The 15,452-nt window shown below is 31.0% G+C and overlaps 1 protein-coding gene across 1 annotated transcript; it reads left to right on the top strand.

Annotated features, from left to right (window-relative positions):
- Positions 1–4,788: 4,788 nt before the first annotated feature.
- Bma-pax-3.1 (Uncharacterized protein) lies at positions 4,789–11,084 on the top strand (the record flags this gene model as incomplete). The annotated part of the gene is made up of 8 exons (XM_001900123.2): positions 4,789–4,836; positions 5,119–5,216; positions 5,431–5,527; positions 6,364–6,530; positions 6,665–6,771; positions 9,526–9,776; positions 10,031–10,150; positions 10,953–11,084. The coding sequence occupies 8 exons, from the start codon at positions 4,789–4,791 to the stop codon at positions 11,082–11,084; spliced, it is 1,020 nt and encodes a 339-aa protein (XP_001900158.2).
- Between the last annotated feature and the right edge of the window lie 4,368 nt (positions 11,085–15,452).

Genomic DNA, 15,452 nt, shown 5'->3' with positions numbered 1-15,452 from the left:
AAGTTCTTAGCTATTTTTTTACGATTAATCTTTTCAGACATTTTGGAATATATTGATTATTTTATTTGTGATTATCATGTATTGTTTGAAAAATGTAACAACTTTTGAGTTTGACTGATACGTTTTTTGCTCATGTTTTACTTTCTTCTCTTCCATTTATTTTTTCTGCATTCATTTTGCAGTAAGTGTAAAATTATTTCCATAATGATTATATGATTGTGCTGTCAACATTTTACAAATAAAATGAAGTTTAGGATCTTTAAAATGAGTTTATTGGCTTCGATATAACCACAATTTCCTATACAGTTGTGTTTTTAGTGACTATTTCGTTAGAGGCTTTTTCGATGCTATATACATCAGCGACTGAACCGCTTCTTCTCTGCTACTTGAGTCGGCTGCTTTTGTTTAATTTGAAAGTGGAGATTTTATTTTCTATATTTTATATTGTAAGTTCGTTTCTGTATCTTCACCAAATCACCTCTTGGCTGGTTTGCATATAATTGTATTTAAAAGATGATAAAAAATAATGACGTGGATCAGTCCTGATGTGTTATATGTGTGTGTCAAGTTGCCTGTGCTTTTTGTATGCAGCACTACCATTCAACAGTTATTTCTAGAACAAGGAAAAAGTAAAAGAAGCAAATATGACTACTAGGCTCCCTTTATTTGATGTGTTTATTGTCTCAGAAGTAATTGATTGGGTAGTGTTTGTCTCATAAGTTGCATGGCTTTAGAAATCTTGTTTGAATCATGTGCGCATGGAAAATGCAAAGCTTATTTACAGATTTGGTGATTTCACTTCCGTCTTTTTTAATTGACACTGCTCGGCTTATATGTAAATGCCTTTCAGGAATTTCAAGATTAAAAAGCTTTCAAATAAATTTTTAGGATTTTTAAATAAACAGTCATAAATAAGAAGATGTAAAGTGATGCGCTACAGTAAGATGTTGCAGAAGTTCTTATTGATTGAAGAAATCAAACTGATTTAAATGAATCGCTATTACATGAATGATAAAGAGTTAGCTGTAGCTAATGAGGTAGGATACCAATAGCACTAAAGAGATTTAAACAATTAGAAAGATAGCAATTAGCTCAATAAGTATTCAAAAGATAGCGTTTTACCGGTTGCTCGATCTTTTCTTAATATTTTTAATAAATATCACTGACAGAATGCATAGTCTGTTATATTTTCTCAATACGCGCACGAGGTTTATCTCATCTTTGTAACTGAAGTATAATTAAATTTCGATTCCTTCATTTTGATGAAGAAACGGAATCGACGGTATGTGTACATCAACAAAAGGTTGCTAAAAAGCAAACAATGATGGAGCAAAAAATCAGAAAAGACCAAATCGATTCTCAGTGGTGCATGTACATACATACAAGCATTACTGCAAAATAAAACTCGAAACAACATAGACCACTGAAGTATATGTAGAAACGAGTTAATGATATTTCTAGCGTTTTATTTCCTACTGCTCCAACTTTTTTTATTTCAATAGTCTCAAATTTTACAATAATTAAATTCAAGCTGATTATTTTTGGTGATTTTACATAACCCGTAATGCACAAAGTTTTTATGAAAATAGCTACAAGAAATACATTATCTAAAATATAACTACAAAGTGATTATTTACACACTCTTTTTTAATCTCAATTCCTTAAAATAGAGGTGGTTTTAAAAATGACTTAAAAAATGCATTTCAAAATGTTTTTTTAATATTTGTAACAAAATTTTTTATTTTAAAAAATAACAAAAATTTATTTTGATGCATCTCTTTTTTCTCGAAATGTATATATCCCTTTTTTCATCGGAATCTAACAAGAAAGGAAGAATGCAACTTTAAGTGGTAAGACTTGGATTTGCGGTTTGCGCTTTTATCAAAGCCTAACAAAGAGATAGTGACAGGGAGATTGCGGCAATATAGTAAACTTGAATAAGGAAGGTGAAAGTAATAAATCATCTTCTCACAAACACCGAAATTTAGCACATCTTTAATTATTATGTTATGCAGCACCTTGAAATAATATACTACTATGATGGCTCTTCACTTACCTTCGCTGTATCTCATTGATCATCAAACTGAATAATTCTTCTGGAGGAAAAACAGATCAAATCTCTGATTTAAAGAACCAATCGCAAGATTGCATTCTACGAACATACCGGTCGGATGCTGTTGTATTGGTTTTTTTTTTACTTTCTATGAGCAAATTTTGGCAGTATGTTTCAAAATAGAGCAGGTAATTAATCGCCACAAGAATTAAAAACAAAGACAGTGAATTTTAGGATAAGAGAGAAAGCTTTAAGACTCGATAAATATTGACTCAAACAATTTATACCATACAACTTATTAGGATTGCAAAAATGTTTATTTCTATGCTTTAATAGAAGTAATGGGAAAATTGCGTCCTGGCGTTAAATGGCTTATATTAATCTTTCATCAGCATTCGTTGCTTATCAGCTTTTTCAAAGGAACAAGTGAATGTTAATGTTACCACAGAAGTATGAGAAAAACAACAGGATTAAATTTAGGATGATGAGTTGGAAAAAGCAATTTCTTGATTGTCCCCAGTATGGTATCACGCTGATATTTTTCTAACTAATGCTAGCATTGCAAATGAAATTTCTCGACCAGATAATAAAATCACTTGATCACAATACCTGCTGATTCATCAGACCTTGCAAGTTTGTCAACAATGAAAGTTGAGATTCAAAACGGAAGTTGAACAATTTTGTAATATGTATGTAAAACGTGGGCATTCATTCGAATCCCTCACGACGAATTGCCTTATGGCTTCAAATCAATTCTATACTGAATTCTAATTTAATTTTCATCTAAAAAAACTTGTTTACATTGCATAGTAACAAATTTCATGGTTGATATCTCGATCACAAATCATTGTTCATTTTCGAAAAAAGAACGTTTGAAGTGGAGAAATTTATAATAATCTCATTTTTCAGTTTCTAATTTTCAAGTTTATTTGTTTGCGACAATTTTTGAAATGATTTTAAATGAGCTATTATTTGAATACAACGAGTCCGACAAGCATTATCATCTCATTTTTTTGAAATGTTTAGCTCTGAATTATTTTTAGTAGGTTCTCTTTATGAAGCGATGAAGACCTAAAATAGGTTGACTATTAACTAGTCATTTTTCGTAACTGTCATATAGCGGTTCTTTTGACGCACAAGACCTCTGTAAGTAGCAACTTTTATTTCAATTAAATAAAAACAAAAAATTTACTTTGTGAAATTCTGTGAAATGTGACAGCAAAACTATAATAAGGTAACGGATAAGTACTATAAGGTAACAGCTATTATTCATAAGAGTGGTCGCAGAAATTTTCCTTGAACAGTCAATCATTTCTTCTAGTGAAGTTCCATCTGATCAGAATCCAAAACTCAAAGACTCATTTGCGAATTTTCTTTATTGACAGGAAAGTTCTCAAAAGATCTAAATTTTCAGCAGATTGCCAAGTGAGTTATCTAGAAAACCAATTTTTGAATAGAAAAGCCACTATGTGCAGCCCATCATTTTAGCGTGGACAATAGGAAATGAGTGACAAGTTATTGCTAATTGTTGTTGTTGATGTTTTTATTATTATTGTTGTTATTAATTATTATTATTACTGTTGCTGTTATTGTTGGGTAGTTGTGGTAATAGTGGCAGTATTGGTGATGATGGTAATAGTGCTGGTAATGATAATGACGATGATGATGGTGGTGACGGTGGTGTGGTGGATGCATTGGAAACGGTAATTTCATAAAGGCCGTTGCGTGGAGGGCGTGACGAAGGGAGGGGCAATTTCTGCGAACCAATTGACGATCGGTTCGATGTGCTGATAAGCGGAACAGCATATTAACCACTCTTCGTCACAGCACTTGACACAAATGTTCGCATGACTTCAGTAGTGCTAAAAGTATTAGTTAAGGATGACTGATGAGGCCATGGCACCATGTATCATACTTATCCTCGAGACTGAATGTCTCGCGGCTTCTTTAATCATGATATTCTTTCTTACTGACTCTTCGACTTTTATTGAATTTTTTTACTGAAACACTTCAATCTCTCACTCCAAACATATCATATCAATCGCTATATTATTTATCAGAGACTTTTTTTTATCATTTCCTAAGAACTTCCTTCCCCAGATTGAGTCTCGATACATGCTTTAGGCTTGATTGATATTTTGTGATAGCGAAAAATTTGCTCGTATGATTTGACTTCAACTAGCTTATCTAAAAGGGTTAAAATAAATCCTTTTCTTGGAAAAGATTGCTTCTCTTCTTTACGATCTAAAGAGATTCTCTATTAATTATATTTTCCTTACACCAAGTCATCAAATCATTCAGTTCCATTTTTGTATTGTAAACAATGTTACTAGTTTGAAATGAAGTTAAAATGACATTCGCATATTTAATTAAATCAGCCTTAAATTTATTTAACTTCTTTCATTCCTCTTTCGACTTAGTTATCATTTTATTAGTTAATATACTCATTTTTTTTTTAATCTTGTTTGGCAATTTCAATCATTTCACTTAACTCTAATTCATGCTTTTCATCTTGTCGAGATATTATAATCAAACTGATCAATAAATACAATCGTCATTTGATAAAATCCACAATCACTTTTATTATATCACCTTATCAAATTTCTATCGATTGCTTTTTAAAAACAGATTAATATGCTGAACAAAGTCAATGCGGCAAAATTGTTACTCAGATTTTGCATAAATTGTTTTTGGTTTTGCAGGCAGACTTTTTTACCTTTTATTCAAAAAAAGTTATGGGCGATGGCAATAAAAATATTACTTTTACGAATATTATGGGGCAGGTTTGATTACTCTTTAATGTTCATTTTCTTTTTTTTTTTTGTATAGAGCAAAATTTTTTCAGTTCCTACTAAAAAAGCATATCATAATCGAAAGAATGAACAATCATTTACTTTAATCAGATTGCTTTCGTTTTTATCACTTGAGAAGTTTAAGAAATCATATGATTCATTGAAGATAAGCAAAATTACTATCATATCAAATGAAGAAAATCATTGTTTTCAGTTTTAGAATTCCCTCATACTTTATAAATCCTATGTATTGAGATTTAAAATTTTTTGAAGGGCCGCATAAATCAACTTGGCGGTGTTTTTATTAATGGACGACCTTTGCCTCAACATATCCGAATTAAAATAATCGAAATGGCTAGTAATGGCATTAAGTAAGTTCTATGAGAAATAGTTAATTAGTGGTAATCTAGTAAAGTAACTTAGGATTTATCGGATGCTGAAGTGCCACTAAGCGCTTGAGTTCAGAACTCCGAATTTTAAGTATCCTTTATGCTCCTATTACTTTTAGATTCAATCAAAGTAAATTTTTAAATACGTCAAATTTTTAAGAACTTAAATTGCTCTTAATCAATTTACAAATTCCAGACCCTGCCACATTAGTCGGCAGCTACGTGTATCTCATGGAGCTGTATCAAAAATACTGAATCGATATGTCGAAACAGGTTCCGTATCACCTGGACAAGTTGGTTTTCTTCTTAGAAATTTTCAAATCATGCTGATGAGTTATACAATATGGCTATAGTATATATTCGTACCACATACCATTTGCATAACCATCTAAATAACGATATATCTGCGTCCTAAATATCTTCAGTAATACAAAAAATGAAAAGTACTAAAAGGTTTATTTGAGAGGCATATGGTGCAAAACGGCACAGAGCTCCTTTTCCTCAAAATTTCATCAGAAATTCATCAGCTTGCCCCAGGTCACCACAAGTCGGATTTCGTACCCCCTATCGAGAGATTTATACGCCATTCTTCTAGAGCAGTTGTTGCTGTGCTTATGAGATGTTGTCTTTTTGATTAGTGAAAAGGAGAAGGAGTAGGGTGAGTTGTTGTTCAAGCAGATGTGTGTTAATGAGTGCTGCTTGTGGTGAAATGTTTAGCTCTGATTGTTATTTGACAATTTGATGAAAGAATTGTCGTTTTTCCAAAAATTCGTTTCTTCTCAAATTAACAGTTAAATTCAAAATTTTTACAATGTGATTTAAATATTTAAATTGTGGTCGCAATATGGAGATTTTGCAGCACAAACATATTTTATTTTTATTATTATAATTTCAGTTGTCTTATAATGCAGAAAATATTCATTGATAAATTATTGCTCTAATAAAAAGCGTTGCAGAATATCTCGAGAGCAACTCTATTAAAAGCTTGCATAGAAATTTTATTGTGATGATGACACTGTTGTCAACTAATCAATTTATTCTCGAAATAATGTTCTTTTTGAGGGTCTCACTGCAATCTTTTTAGAGAAATATATATGTATATTTTTTGAAATTTATATAAAAATCACAGATCGGAGGTAATCCACGTTCACGATTAGCTATTCAAGCTGTTGAGAAACATATTCTGGCATTAAAAGAAAAGTGTCCTAGTCTATGTGCAAGTGAACTGCGCTCTTGTCTTATTGAGCAAGAGATCTGCTCTGCAGAAAACGCGCCTACCGTATCTTCCATCAACAGGTGAATCTATTTCTGTTCTCACAATTTTTGAATTTTTATTTTTGCAACGAAATTTAAATTGTTGCGTACAGTTTTCTTCCTGTTTACATCATTACGCATTTAGTTTAATTAAAAACACAAATGGAAACCTTTAGACATATTCGATCGAAGAAACTCAATAACTCCAATGACAAAGAAAGGAAAGTAACAAAGAAAAATCAGTTAAGTCACAGCATCGAACAAATCCTTGGTTTACAGAGTGGTCTGTTTCAAAAATCTTTTCAAATTTATTTTCTCTTCTTTCTAGGAATTCTACTATGCCCCTATTTGTCTTTTACTTAATGAATTCCTTAACGAATCAAAAGATGGACTTTAGTCAAAAGCTTATTTATCAAACATAAATAAAGATAATAAAACAATTAGTAAATATGGAAAACGTTGTAAGTGAAATAAATTGTTATGGTCATGATGAATACTATTACTACGGTAAATTTTAACATTTGATAATAAATGTGCATCACAGATTTCATAAATGACATTTTCTTGAAAATTTCGAAATAGTTCATCAAATCAAAGTCATTAGTGTAAAATAGTGGTTCCGATGAAATTTGATACGTTTATGATAGCACATAATAGTTACACGTGACATTGTTTACTGGTTAAAATTTGTTCTTTGAAATCCGTTTAAAATTATACTTTTTATAACTGGACTGAAAACCTGTTATCGAATTATCACATCGCCGATTTGTTACGCATTTTGGATAATAAAGAATTTAAGAGAAGCGACAACTGAATGATAGGTTTGTGATGACTGTGCTTAAATTAGTACTCACTGATTGGAATTATTAAGCTACATAGATGTAGTTAATTAATTGTAGTATCATAATTATGAAGTGGCCATAGTAATAAAAATAAAAATAATAATAAAAGTTTGGGACATCAGATAGCTAGAAGACATTACTAAGGATTGTTTATTCTTACTAATTTTGTCAAGAAAAAAGAAAATGTAAACTGAAAATAATGCAGCAATGAGAGAGGATTGTGAGAATTTATTAAAATATATGAATGGCTATCTTGATGTGAATTTTAAAAGAGATTCTTGAACTAATTTAACAAAATAGTGTGTTAGTGCTTAAAATTTACCTGCACATTCTTTCTAATTAAGTGCAATCCAATTGATACATAATTACCAGACACCTCACATCACTGTAGAATGATTTATCAACTTTGAAGAGATGCTAAAAGAGCATTGACATTACGCAGGAAAAAATGTGGAGGAAATTTTTATTCTTGAGACAGCCATATATTTTGACAGATTCTCTCAGTCCTCTTCCATGCCATACTATTTCCTATCTTGCATACTTTATCACCTTTTTACTACCCAAATTAATGATTAATTTTCTTGATAAGATTCTGATCTCATGAGGTAATAAATCACATCTTTTGGTGGTCAAATGGTTAGAAATTGTATATGAAGTACTTCCGTTTCTGTATTTACGGGGTGCAAACATAAAATGACATAAAAATGAAATCGTTTTCCTTAGTTCATAATGTTTACAAATTTTTAGAAAATGAAAAGTTTCTGACATTCACTGTAAGAAAGTGTCGTTGAGGACAAATTTCATCCTTGAGATAGAGTGAGTAATGAGTAATAGACAGAATGAATAATTTGTCATTGATTGTCATCCGAGCACTGATCATAGATTGCGCAACTTGCTTCACTTTATCAACTGAATGTATCTCTCCCGATTAAGTGAGTAAGGAATGTCATCAAACATATTTGTTTAATAGAAATCTTTAGCACTTACAACTGAAACTAATTACAAAAGGAGCCTTACCACACTGATAATAAATTGATTAATCTTTAATCAGTATGTGATAAGTAAATAGTAGACGCATTTCTAATTCGCAATCTTAAATGAGATTTTGTATTATTATTGTTGCTGTCGTTGTTGCTGTTGGTGGCAATGGTAGATGATCAAATAGCGGTTAATATACTACAAAAGATACATATATGTCGCAAAAGTTCAAAGTAATGAAGAAGTAATTATCAGAAGCGCAATCTGTTGATACTTACAGAAATGAGTATTATCAAGGATCGTCTATACTGATCACCAAACTAATCTTATTAACCACTTTTCTGCTTTGTTGGCACGCGACCTTCCTTTTCTAATCATCCTATTTCCACCATATGTAATCCTCTTTTTGTACTTTATAAATAGAATACAATCCGCAACTTCGCCTTATATCGGTTACGGCTCAAATAATTTGTTCTCTCCACTTCTTATTTAGCTGGAAAATGCTTTCTGCTTCTTTCCATTGTATAAATCACTCAGCATGTTTCTTGGAGCTATATAAGCTTCAAGAAGCTCTCTGCACTTAAAATAATATAAAAGATATTAGAGTCATTAATGCTTACAGGGCTTAAGGTTATTATTAATTTCCTATGAACATTTTTTTGAAAGATTTTTATTAATTTGCTGTTGTTGCTTCAGTGCTGCAACGACACAATGACTGATTAAAACTCTGGAGAAAAATACTAAGGAATGAGAATAAAAGACAATTAAAAGGTCATAAACTTCAGTATGGGCGTATTTGTCAACTTCCCATCTTCGATTGCATTTTACCATCTTTTTCCTTTGCTCTCACTTCTGCTCTCGAAATTGTGGTCAAAAAATTATTATTTGGGTGGGTTTGCTTTATTCATTCGGTTTTTCTTTGATCGGTGCAGTAGTAGTTTGCCTTTCACATATATACTCATTTATACACCTACCGTACCTAATGGATGAGATCGTTGTCACACTCTCATTACAACTTTCAAATATTGCAACAACTACTCATAAATTTTTGGAAAGATATCAATGCATTTTTTTTATTTTGTTATTCGACACTTAATTTAGCTGTATCAAATAATATTTCCATTTTATAATTTTCCTCTTATTAGTTTTTTGTAAATTTTTTTAGATTACACTTGCCAATTACAGTCTGAGATAAGCCGAAGAAACTCTAAATTTAGGTGAAGATGATGGCCCAGAAACATCTGAAGCAAGCTATTCGGAAGGAGAAGGGTCCGGAGATAAAAGAAATGGAAATGCATCAGATAATGGAAATTGTGGGAAAAATGGAAGAGTGCGCCGAAATAGGACAAGTTTCAGCAGCGAACAACTCGAGATTATGGAGGCAGCATTTAATACGAACACCTATCCTGATCAGGATGAACGGGAACGGATTGCAATAAAAACAGGTCTTAGTGAAGATAAGATCATGGTATGTAAATTTTTTTGTCGCATTTTCTGATTGATTAACTATTTCAGCTGTGAAGATAATTATGGTCAATAATTTTGCCATTTAAATTTGCAGGAAATCTTTTCAATTCTTTTTTGATGTTCACATTAAATCAAAACATAAACATTGAATTTTTTAGAATGGCAGCATGTAAGCCTGTATAAAATTTCAAGTGTTGTTGCACAAATTCAATAAAATTTCTTATAGATATCCATAAATAAGTCATCAATTTCTAGACGTGGTTCAGCAATCGTCGAGCACGTTGTCGGAAGAATTTTGCCTTTACGGGTACCAATTCACTTTTAATTCAAAACGCTGCTCCCATATCTGTTATGCCTCGACCATCCATGCGACAGGTTTATAACTTGATTCTTTTTTAGATATCCAAATACCATTTTATTCATCAACAAGCATATTCAAGTAGTTATACATTGTTGTAGAATATATTGTGCTTTAAAAGCTGAATCTTTGCATACAATATTTCTGTAATTCATGAAAGATTTGAAAACAATATAACAAAGAGTCTAAAGTTTTCTATTTTTTGATATTTTTGGTAAATACCAAATAAAGTACTTTAAATCCACAATTACTTACTTTAAAGAAAACGAACTGACCAATAAATTTGCTAGTTAGATGTGCAAGCTTTTATTTGTGATGCAATCCCACTGAGTTTTCACTTCTTTGGAATGAGTTTCTGTTAGTTATTTTCATCAACGTCCTTCCTGTGAGGTGACAGACAGTTGACATCTCTATTCATTTTTTTTTTCTCTAATTGTAATTTTAAATTTCTAGCAGATCACAAAAAATGTAACAATTTGTAATTATTCCTTCTGCTGATAACTAAATTCAAACGTTCTTAAAGCTTAGAAGAGTTTGTAGTTAGCTTATTGTTCATGAGTAAGGGATAAATGTTAGCAGTGAAGGGAAAAAAAGAAAAGATGAATAACACACTTTTGAAAATTGTTTCACCGATATTGTTAAAATCGATAAGTCAAGTCAATAAATCATATAAGGTTTCATATCAGTTATATTTTTGTAGAGTATAATGTTTAAAAAAAAAAAATTTGTTATATTCTAAATTTAAAATTTTTTAGGCTAATATTTTAAATTTCAAATTAATATTTCAACTGCCAATCAATTCCTAAAATTTCTTTTCAGTCTGAAAGTGTACCGTTATTTTCATCACAAATGAATTTATTTCCCTATCCTGTCAGTCCAACATCACCAGTGAAGTTTCAAGATCCATCGACGGCACCGATTCTTTTTTACCCACAATATGCGTCTATATGATAATTACTATTTCATCCATAACTACAGTTAAAATATATGGTATGTGAATATCAGCAATGAGGTTCTATTGTATTCACTTCTTTTTGTTCTGATACTGAATGGAAGCACTGTGTCCATTTTATATAAACAAGTAGATTTCATAAGAAATTAAAAAGTGTCTTTTTGTCGTGCGGAATGAGAAGCATTTAGTACTTTCATATGGTCCATATCACACGACAAAAAGCACAGAAAAGTGTGAAAATTGAAGCTTTCATTCATTTTAATGAAGCAGTTGAATGAGCAAAATGGGTGCTGTTGTAATGTAATATAATTATTTGCGAGTTTCCGATGAAAATAATTTTGTTCTTTTCCTAAACTAATCTTGCATTTTACGTTTCAGTTCCTCTTTTAAACCAGAAAATACTAAACTATTTCTTAAGGCTCTATACGAATTTCATCAAATATGTAACTCAAATAAAGTCCTTTGTAGTTGAACGAGGAGAGATATGTAATGTTTTAAGATAAGCCTGTTGGCTGTATTCTAGAAAATGCAATTGCTTATTAATTAAAGGCTGGTCAGTTAAGAAAGCCGATAACTAATAGTAGAAAATGCTTGAAATTTCTTTTACAATGAGATTTGATTTGAAAATTCATCACTTATTGTTGTTGCGAAGTCCAAATAGCTCAATCCATCGAGCAGCATTGAAGTATGGTAGTCTAGCAATATCAATAGCGATAAACAAGGATTAATAGATTCCTATCCATCCTGCAGGATTTTCCTTCTCGGTATAATCAATGATTTCTTCTAAAACCAGGATAAGAACAAGCAAAATAATAAAATGTGCAAAAGGAGTTCTCTACTTGCTATAAAAACATTTCATATCAAGAAAAATTATAATGATTTGACCTCCTCTACATCGGAATACGAATCTTTTAGTATAGAAGCAGTCAGCTGATGCTTTGATCTTCTGAAGAAGTTTTGTTTTATAAATGAAAAACTTTAGCGTGCTTCTAAAGGAGACATGCATTATTCAAAGAATGAAAGCAACTCTTCAATGATAACTGGTTGTTGATATCAATTTTAGAAGCCAGTATGACTGCAGCCATGAAATGGCGGTCCCTTATTCCTCCCTTTCTAAATCCCTTTTTATTGCGTTCCACAAATATCTGTTCTACCTGACGCGGTATTTCTTCTTCATCCATATCTATATTTATTCCAACATAGATATTCAATGGATCATACGGTTTTGTGGGCTCACTGATGAATTAATTAATATTTGCGTTGATCTTCAGAAAATGTGAAGAAATGATAACGATCAACTAGAGTGTATACCATTATATTTCGCACATCGCAGCGGTGAGAATGAATATTAAGGTGGAGGTGTGAGTAACCTTGTCGTATGACCGATCGCTGTTTGCACACGCACACAGCTCAGAAAGATTGTAATATTGATAAGGATTTCTAATAAACTTAATGACTGACTAACTGACTGGATAGATGAATGGGAGGATGAATAAACTGATAATTGAGAATTCAGTAAAGTTTCCAGTTAGTAAGTTGTAGTGCTTACACTAAGTTTTTTTTTTTTTTAAATAAATAAAATTTACGGATCTGAATAAGGCATCTCAAAGAGGACCTAGAGCAATTCTTTATTAGTGTATTTTGGATGAGTTAAATTTAAACTTAAAAATTTTTTTTTTGTCGCTTATTTAAATTAAAAGTGATTTTATCAGAGACATTTAAGTTACAATTGTTTGAAATTGCAAATAAATTACATTTATTTAAAGTCACAGCCTTGTGCCTAGCAAAACATGTTGTTCCACTAATGATTTTAAAAGATATTGCTGCTATATTCAAAAAATCCTTTTGACTGTTCTAAATAATGATACAGTTAAATAGCAAAATCTAAATTTCTACAAGATGCAAGACTCAAAAGATTAGGAAGATTTTTTTTCGCCGACAGACTACGTGGACACTTGATAAAACAGCAGAAACTCAAAAACTGAAATTCTTCAAGAAAAAAACGTTGATAGATTCAAACAATGTGATACTCATTCAGAAGACTGCAAAGTAATATCTTAAGTTGAAGATACTTTGTTAGCTACAACATTGTTATATTAAAATCACTGTATTCTTGCTTCAGTCATCAATCATCAAACTTTGCTGAAAAGGTTATTTGGCGCTTTTCTCATATTAATTTATCAAATATCTAAGTGTAATTTATTTGAAATCAATTATTGCTTTCTTCCCCATACAGTTAATGTAATCAAAGGAATTGTGATGTATATTTGTGTAGTTGAACAAATTGTCCTTGTTGTGGTTGGCCTCTCTTTATGTCATTCAATACTTTTTACACTCCAAATCATCAAAATCAAAGCAAAAAATCATTGAAAACTGTAAGGTCAGGAAAAATCACCACTTTTTCATTTTTCTTTATGAGCAGAAAATTCGAAAAGTGCCGCCGGTCTGAAAACGATTAAAACGACACTTCATAATTATATATCAATTTTTTGGTGCGGGCAGGGAAAATTGACTTTGTTTGGAAAAAAACCTTTGAAACGCAGCTGCAGATGCAGCAATACTCGCCGCGATATTCGACCATTATCGCTTTGTAGACCGTCACTGTTCGTTTAATTTATGTCTTAATTAATTGATTTCGATAGAAAACTTGAAGAATTCTGTTGTGAAAGTTCTGGGACGGGTTTTTTGCATAGCGGGCTCACCAGAAACCGATCACATGGCAAAGGGGAGAAGGGGAAGAGGAGTGAGAGGTTGTTGGTAAGGGACGGGTGCGAGTGTTCTGAGAAATTCTCGATTATTTATGAATTGAATTGGGTAATTGCCCATTTCCATTTACACACAGTCTTTCTGTCTCTTTTGTTGTGCTAAGGAAGATTGAAGATAGTTGGGATAATTTGTCGGGAATGGGGTCTTTTATGAAAAAAACGAAACTATTTGCTTTTTTGAAATCAATTATTACCTTTTCACATATTTGATTAATCGCATTTTGAAATAATTGTCTAGTAGAGAGTCACTTGCTAATCTTTACTCTCCCTTATCAATGACCAAGGGTACTAATTTGTTAAATTTGAAGTATCTGATAAAACGACCATTTCTTATTACTTTCCTATATGTGATATATGAAATATATATATATATATATATTTTTCTCACAGAGAAGTGAACAAATATGGCAGTATAGCACACTAAATGAGCAAAATAATGATAAAACAAGAAGTAGAGTACAATTTGTTAAGTTTATGAAGAGGACCTTCGATATAATTTGATTTGTTCAGGAAAGGGAAGAAAATGAAGTCAAATGTCATATTTCCTTGAAAAATATCTTTTTTATTATTTTTCAATTATCTAACTGCTCATGAAACGAGAGAAAATTTGTCTGTCAAAGAACAAATTAATAAATAAAAGATAAATTATGTGTTTTGTGGTAATAACGAACACTGTAGTTCTGATAATTATTGCAGGTATGCAGAAGTTTCGAGTAGTTACAAAGACTCAAACTATGTCAATATCTCAAACTGACAAAGCATTGCCATGACATGAATTCTTATAAATGGAAAACAACACAGATTTTTTAACCCTTAGTATTTCTGATCTTTTATAGATTAGTATGACATAAAAATCAAACGAAATGGTGTTGAATGGGGTGCTAAAAAAAACTGCTGATTCCAAGTTTACATTATTAAGTTTTAAATTTTAACAAAATTACTAAGCTGATTTCTCCTTGTGTTTTTTGCATATTTATTAGAATATGATTATTATTAAGAACAATGTTAAAATATGACGAATGAATGAAGCGAACTTATGCGAACTTATATAATTATCAATGAAATTATGTATGAAGAATGATTATACTATTCTGAGAAAAGATTTGTTACATTTCTGTAATTCTTGCCTGATATTAGTTATGCAAATATTTCCTAGGAAACTTGATTAAATTATTGTATGTACTAGAATATAAAAAATAAAAAAACTTTTTTACGACAAAGTTTTGGTTAGAATTACTTTAATGGAATAATATGAATTGGTATTAAAATAATGCAAAAAGATACTTTATTTGACATTAGTTATATGCTCTTACGCTGCAACTTATAAGTAAATAAGTGAATTCTCGTTCTGAGTAATTGGAATTTTGAAAATTTTAAAATGTAACAAAAAATGGAAAAAATTAAGTGTGCGTTTTGACAGCTTCAATAAAAGATACAAATAATCTGAAAATTGGTAGCTTCAACTTTAAATTTTAATTTTAGCTATAATTTTATTATAAACTGCATGAAACTTGTAATTGCCTTTTCTAATACCTTGTGATCAGGTTTGTTTTAATGCCGACAAAGTTGAAGTTTGGTTTATCGAACTGCTCATGGTATTTT

Source organism: Brugia malayi (genome assembly GCF_000002995.4).
Source record: "Brugia malayi strain FR3 genome assembly, contig: Bm_v4_Chr2_contig_001, whole genome shotgun sequence".
NCBI classification, from domain to species: domain Eukaryota; kingdom Metazoa; phylum Nematoda; class Chromadorea; order Rhabditida; family Onchocercidae; genus Brugia; species Brugia malayi.
This window is presented reverse-complemented; position numbering and strand designations above follow the sequence as displayed.